Below are 7,327 nucleotides of genomic sequence, written 5' to 3' on the forward strand. Positions count from 1 at the left end.
GGCCCGCCCCCGGCCCGCCCCCGCCACAGCCCTGCTGCCGGCGCAAGTTTGGCTTGACAGTGCAGCGGAGCACGGCGGAGCGATGAGGGCACAAGGAGGTCGCCCGCCCGCCTGCTCAGTGCCTCCTCCGCACCCACTCCCATCACCGCCGCTCGCTCTCCCTCGCTCCCCTGTCTATCCAGTACGGCTCCCCTTGTCTCCGTCGCCGCATATCGCTGGGGAATGCGAGACGCGCTAGACCTGGCGAATGCTGTATGAGGCTGGGGCCTCCCCTCCCTCTCTCCCTCCCTCCCTCCCTGCCACCCACAACGTGTGAGGGCCGCCCAGTATAGAGTATGTCGCTCACGGCCTGGCCCCACGCGTGGCGCGGCCCGGGCGCAGCGGCGTGGCAGGTTTTTGTAAAAGTTGTCGAAGTCGTCCCTCGCTCCTCAGCTGAAACGCTGAATACTGATGCCTGCGGCTGGGGACTTTTGACGTGTAGGGGCGTGGCGGGCGCGGCGTGGCGGGGCGTGGCGGGGCGTGGCGCAGCGAGCCGTGTGCATGATAGGGCGGCGTCTCCTCGCCGATGGAATATCATCGCTGTGAATGGTGATGGCGCCTCACCCCCTTCCCCGCCAGCATTGCCTTATACTACTCGCCTGGTATTACGTTTGGCGGAACTCCCCTCCCCCTCCTCCTCCTCTCTCCCTCCCTCTCCGTCTCTCCGACCCGAATCGACGGTACACGGGGGGCACGGGCCACGCCACGGCGCGAGGCGGGCGCGCCGGCTGTTGTGCGAAAGAGACCGCGGCGCGGGGAGGCAGATGCGCCCGGAGCAAAACGCGACTGTGGGACAGGGACGGATGCAGCGAGCGGCGCCCTCTCCCGAGCGAAAGCGAAAGCGGCGCTCTCGGCATAGGACTCAAAGTGAAAACGCAGCGCACGAAGCGGCACGAAGCCCTCCTCGCAGATGCGCGCCAAAATTTGAAGCGCGGTGGCGCGCGGCGGCTTCCCGCGCCTTACCGCGCCAGTAACAACCCATTGGCCTCGTTACGGCTAATGACGCCATCGGGGATATGGAGGAGGCGATAAGCCGAAAAGGGGCCCGGCAATGAGAGGGAACGGCGGCGGGACCGCGAGCAGCGCAGCGCGGCGCGGCGCGCGGTGTGACTGCGCGCGACGCGCCCTCAAAGTTTTCACGACTTTCGGGCGCGACGCGTAGTTGGCACTCACAAGATGGCGCGCGCGGCGGCGCCGAGGAGAGGGACGACCCCCCGACTACGAAAAAGTCATTCGGTCCGCCGCTGCTGCTGCTGCTGCTTTTGCTCGAGGTCTGGTCTTGTGCGACAGTGACGGCGGTCGTGTCGTGATGTGCTGCTCACCCGGAGAGTGACTCGCAATGACTTCGCCTTGCTTTCGCGGACATTCAGATGAAGGAGAATCAAGGTTTTGACAAGGTTAGGGACGTTTTTGACCTCTCCTGACCCCGTCCTTGGATAACACACATGGTTACCATGCGTGTTATTCTGGTCCCCGTTTTTTTAAGAAAAAAAAATCCGATCTATAGAAAACTTTTTTGTCAGTGGAATCGCGGTCCATTTCCCGGCGAAACTCTTTTTTCACCCCGGGCGCAACACGCGCTGTCTCACCTCGCGTCAGCCGCATGTTCCTGGAGCCGACCGTGGACGAGGTGAGGCCGGTGCAGGTGGCGTCGCCGGACTGCGCCACCGAGTAGCCGTCGGGCGAGGGCTCGTACACGAAGCAGCGGTAGCGCTCCTCGTCGCTGGCCAGCGTCTTGTGGTGGTACTGCAGCCGCCCAACCATGTAGCGCGTCGAGCCCTCCTTCCAGTCCGCGACGCACTCCAGCTCCTCCACTGCAAAAGCAAAACAGGAGTGGTAGAGTCATACGCCGAAACAAAACTGAAAATCATGCGGGTGCCGTATACGACAGACGTTATCGTGTAGAGCACGACCCACACTGATGCAATAAGTGTTCAACTGCTCAACACTTGTAAGTGTGCAACTGCAAGTTAAACACTTGCAAGTGTAGTTGTACACTTGCAAGTGTACAACTACACTACTTGCAAGTATTCAACTTGCAGTTGCACACTTGCAAGTGTTGAGCAGTTGAACACTTCGTTAATCAGGGCAACGAACGTCAGGTGAGCTAGAAATTGCAGTTAAAATATCGTTTATTCGGCAAATTCGGTAATATTACCGGCGCTCAACGCCTGCGAAACTCGGGGTAGGCCACCCCGCAGGACACGCTTGCACTGCGGGCAATATATTGCCTACCCATCAGGCGCCATGAGCTCGCACTGGCTAAACTTCGCTTCGCAAATTCGTAACGGCGAATGACGGACATACTTTCTGGACGATCCCATAGTGGGTAGGGTGGTAAAGTTGTCCTTGTGGAGCTGTCACTAAGTCAAGTCGAGTTGTGACAGCAGCGGCTCCCCGCGCGGCTAACTGGGCCGCGCTGCTGGCTTTGGAAAAATAAAAACATGATGATAATAAAAAGTGACCCTCACGAACGATAAGAGTCCTGCTTACGCAGAGAGGCGCGCTCCTCGCCAGGCCCGGAACACCCGCCGCGCCGCGCGCGCACACCCCCGCTTATCAGCGGTGAGGGGCGGGGTGGGGCGGGGTGGGGCCGCGCGCGGCCCGCTGCAAGTTGAGGAAGACTTGGTGCGGCGCCGGCCCCGCCATGACCAGCGCACCGCGTATCGGATGCCGAACAAGTACACCCCGGCGATGGTGGTGCGGCCCGCGGCCAATACAGGCTGCATCAGCGGCGGCGGGCGGCGGGCCGGGCGGCAGCCACAGGCTTATCTCCGGATTCACTTCGTTAACTAATGCTGCGATATATCACACGGCCGTGGCTGTGCTGGCTGCTGCTACTGCTGCTGCTACTGCTGCTGCTACTGCTGCTGAGGCGGCCTGCCTGCCAGGCGTGCCCTGCTGGGCCCCCGGCCATCCCCACCCCTCCCGCAAGCATTTCAGTATAAACGCGATGTTAACCTGTAATGTGATGCGACGCCCGACAAACTCGCGTAGTCCCCGACGCTGCCATTTTTATTTTCAAGCGGTTGTTTGTTTGTTTTGGTGATACTACATGCGCGCAAACGCAGAGTTTTATAACGAGCACGGCACATGGCACTTTTTCTAGCACTCCGCGCCGCAGCGGCCAGTTCGTCTTTATACGTTATACTATTTTTATCGTGCCTTTATATAAGTATTCTTCTCTGTATAAAATGTACCGCCCATTACTTAAAACGACGTGGATACGAGGCGAGCAGAACCAAGCGCCCGCAGCAGCACCCCCCTGGAGTGCGACCGCAGTCGGACGGCCACAATGTGCAAACAGCCCCGCCCCGCCCCGCCCCGCCCCCTTCGCACCACGCCCTCACGTCTGTCATTTGTTTTCCCGCAGGAATGTGCAATTTTCTCGCCGCGGAGAAAAATCCATCTGTATCGGTCCCGACTGCCGGCGCCGCCGCCGCCACCCACTGCTCTGCTGCTGCAGAGCGGCTCACAACCTCCGAGAAAATTTCCACACACATATACCCGTTTTTTTTCTCTCTTTTTTTTTTTTCAACAGGTGTCGATTGGTTCCAAAGGCAACATTACAGACAGCATCCTTTTCGAAAGTCAGGGTGAGAGGTAATATTGTCATGCATAGTGCAGAACTGCCACTGGGCAGGGCAGAGCCCCAAAAAGATGCGGAAAAGAAGTTCGACATTCGATTGCTATATAGCAAGCTACATTTTTTTTTAAGACGAGTTTAAGACAAAATATTGGCTCAGCACTGGAAAAACTAATGATACCGAGGGAACGTTTCTTGACGCAACCAAACCAGGAAACGTTTGGTGATGCAACCTGTTTGTGATGGTCCTATCCTTTTCATAGGGTAACGTTACCTGTCTTGGTCACATGATGAAACGTTCCCTCGGTAACATTTTAGTTTATCCAGTGATTGGGAACCACCATGAGTTGTACCAGTCAGAAACTACATCTCACATCGCCCTTTGGCATTCGCACAATCACAAATGGACACGGGCAGTCGTTTAATTCCGTCCACCAGCTTTCCCCGTCTATTTATATCTTTGAAACCTGTCTCTCGCGGTCGAAAGAGACCCGACCCGACCTTGCAGACGAAAACCCGCTCATTCTGTTACATGTTCTGTTGAAAGCCGGGCATTCCGCGCGCACCGCGACAGCTAGCCAACCGGCGACCCATGAATAACGAGGAGCGAGGAAGTGTGGACCGCGCTTGACCGTTCTTAATCGGGATGTACTTCTGCATAATGCAAAGAGGAAAATACCCCCAGCTCCTGGAGGTAGATGAAAATAAAACCCGACCTCGTGCTCTCCGTGATTGCGTGGTTGGCACGCCATGGTCGGGCCGGCTGTCCAGCCCGGCCCACACACTAAATGTATTAGTATGTTTTTGTGCAAATGTTCGCACTAAGTTAAACCTACGTTTCGTTCCACACAAATTTGTAAGAAAAAGTGCATGGTTTCCTGCAAATGAATGCACAAAAGTGTTCAAATCAACGCAGAAATGTGTGCAAAAAATTGATTTCTTAAGTTTGTACAGATAAAAGATACAAATCCAGTTAGTGTGCAGCCCGGCCCAGCCTCGGCAAGGGCCACGACGCGCTATCATTCGCTCATATTGACTCAATTCATCCATTCGTTCGTTCGTTGTTCATTTGTCCGACCGTCCGTCTGTTCGTTCGTTCGTTCGTTCGTTCGTTCGTTCGTTCGTTCGTTCGTTCGTTCGTCCATCCATCCATCCATCCATCTGCATCCATCTCCATCCATCCATCCATCTGCATCCATCTTCATCCATCCATCTATCTGCATCCATCTCCATCCCTCTATCCATCCATCCATCATTCATTCATCAGTCATTCATGTCAGTCATTCATCATTCATTCATTAATTCATTAATTCATTCATTCATTCATTCATTCAGACAATTTTCCTCGTATTATTTTGAGGTAAAAATAGCGTTGAAGCAACGCATTTAGCCTTGTTTCAAGGTAACCATTGTCTGGGTGCATTCATTCATCCGTTCATTCATTCGTCCGTTCATTCATCACGCTCTTGCTCGCTCGCTCACTCACCGGTGCTCTCGGTGCTGGGCACGTCCGGGCAGGCCTGGTAGTGCAGCCGCAGCCGCGCCGGGTTGGTGCAGCCGTCGAGCCTCGACACGGGCCAGGCGCACTCGCCCGAGTTGCGCGAGTAGGTGAAGTTGAAGGGCGGGTCGAGCAGCGGGCAGCGCTGCGGCTCCGCGTCCGCGCGGAACATGGAGAAGAGCGTCGTGTCGATGGGCACGCTCTTGCACAGGTCCTGCGCCATCTCCGCCGTCTCGCAGTACGCTGCAATAACACACACGAAGGGGAGGTGGTCAGCCGTGATCAGACTTTCCGTCCACAAACGCGCACCCTGGAGGACGTCGCCGAGGAGCAGCACAGCGAGAGCGCCTCGAAGCACACGTTATTATCATACTGCTCCAGCCCCCCCCCCCTTTTCCTCCCCGCGGCACTTGGGTCGTATGGCCCCGCGCGCTGCTGCTGCACCAGCTGTTTCCAGAGAAGAACCTCGGCGCCCGTCCCAACGAATCACTTCCATTATCTTTCTATTAAATCCCCTAGGAGATTAGCATAAGACCGCATCGTGCAGGAGGACAAAAAAAATGAGGTTGAAAACAAAAGAGAGTTTCCCTCCATTATCGAGTGGGGGATGGGGGTGGTGAGGGGGTAGTAGAGGTCCCGCGTGGGACGTGTACGTGTGTGTGGCGTACGTGAGAGTGGGTATTTGGGTGTGGAGGGGAAAGGGGGAAGGGAGCAGGGGCGGGGCTGAGCGGGCGTAAGTCCATGTCCCTATCTCCTCACGTCAGCTCTCTATGTGGTACAAACCTCCTCCTCCGCCTCGCTCTCTCCCTCTCTCCGTCACATTTCTCTCTCCAGCATTCTCTCTTTTCCTCCGCCTCGGTCCTCTTCCTCTCTCTCGGCTGGTTTTAGCAGCGCTGGGTGAGAACCAGCGGATGCAGCACATTTCCGCGCAATTAATTATATTCGTCGTTGGCTGGATACACCGCGCGTCGCATATCGCGTTACGTCGCACGCTCGAGTGCAGCGCCAGGGCCAGCGACCGTGTCACAGACCGTGTCAGCGACCGTGTCAGCGAGCGTGTCAGCTGGCGGTACGCCATGTCAGCGGTCTAGATCTGGACGGAGCACAGTACTGAGGAGCAAACCCTCACGCGCCATACATACCTCCGAAAATCGCCGCCAGCCAAACAACTCACCTCCAAAACAAACAAACAAAAAAGTGAAATATTCTGCAAATTTGCGGACCCTCACCCTCCCCTTCACTGTATAGTCTTTTTGTCTCGTCTCTTTGGGGGTGATTGTCGTCGACAAGGATCGTGTGCGGATCAGAAAAAGGCCTTGAGCTTCGTGAATGCGTGCGTGAGTGTGAACCCTGTGTGTGTGTAGGTGTGAGTGTGTGTGGTGGAAGAGAGACACAGAGAGAATGGAGTAGTACGAGAGGGGCCGTGCCTCCGAGCGTGTTTTGCGGGATTGCCAACCCTCCAGGCGCTGATTGCAACACAATGCTTAGTCATCAAGTATGTATTCGTGCGCCCCGCAGCGAGCAGCAGGTCGTGAGTCTCTAAGCCCCGATGGTGCCCTGCCCCTCCCCACCCCGCCCCCACAGCACCAGTAAAGCTCTCCTCCGTCTTGAGTCTTCCCAGACCAGACGTACCGCACAAAGGCTGGCGCCCCGCCGCCCCCCGCCTCGCCCCGCCCACAACCCGCACCGCACCCCGGTTGTAAACCGGGTAGGCAACATTAACCTCCATTTGTTCCCCTCCTCAGGTTGATATGGAATCTATACACCCCGCGACGCTAACAAACTATTCCCGGAGGAGTAGAAGGGGGAGGGAAGCAGAAAGAGTTGTTTCTCAACAACGGTAGCACACCCAGAGTACTCCCACTCAGCGACTCGGCGTGGTAGTCGCGTATCTCTCTCTCTCTCCCCTCCCCCTCCCCCTTTTGGCGACGTGTGTGTGGGCGAGAGCCGAGAGGAGGGGGCGGAATATCTCTATGCCGGTAATAATCACGTGACCTCGGGAGCGGTGGTACAAGCAAAGCTAGTCTCACCTCTCTCCGCCTCTCTCTATTCCTCTGTCTTTTCTTATCCTGCGTAGAAACGACACATACTAAATCCCGGGGCTTACAAGAAAAGGAGGAAGAGAGAGAGAGAGAGAGAGAGAGAGAGAGAGAGAGAGAGAGAGAGAGAGAGAGAGAGAGAGTAGCCTGGGGAACAAACCCACA

At 56.4% G+C, this 7,327-nt stretch overlaps 1 protein-coding gene across 2 annotated transcripts in view; it reads right to left on the bottom strand.

The window, feature by feature from the left end:
* Window positions 1–7,327, bottom strand: part of LOC113217723 (uncharacterized) — a 124,506-nt gene that overhangs the window by 7,934 nt on the left and 109,245 nt on the right. For both annotated transcript variants that reach the window (XM_052269205.1, XM_052269206.1), the window contains exons 4-5: window positions 5,112–5,366; window positions 1,629–1,853 (exon numbers count right to left, since the gene is read on the bottom strand). In XM_052269205.1, coding sequence (XP_052125165.1) covers window positions 1,629–1,853; window positions 5,112–5,366 — 480 coding nt within the window. The remainder of the gene's footprint in view (window positions 1–1,628; window positions 1,854–5,111; window positions 5,367–7,327) is intronic.

This window comes from Frankliniella occidentalis, unplaced genomic scaffold (genome assembly GCF_000697945.3).
Source record: "Frankliniella occidentalis isolate FOCC.00 unplaced genomic scaffold, Focc_3.1 Scaffold85, whole genome shotgun sequence".
Taxonomy (NCBI): Eukaryota; Metazoa; Arthropoda; class Insecta; order Thysanoptera; family Thripidae; genus Frankliniella; species Frankliniella occidentalis.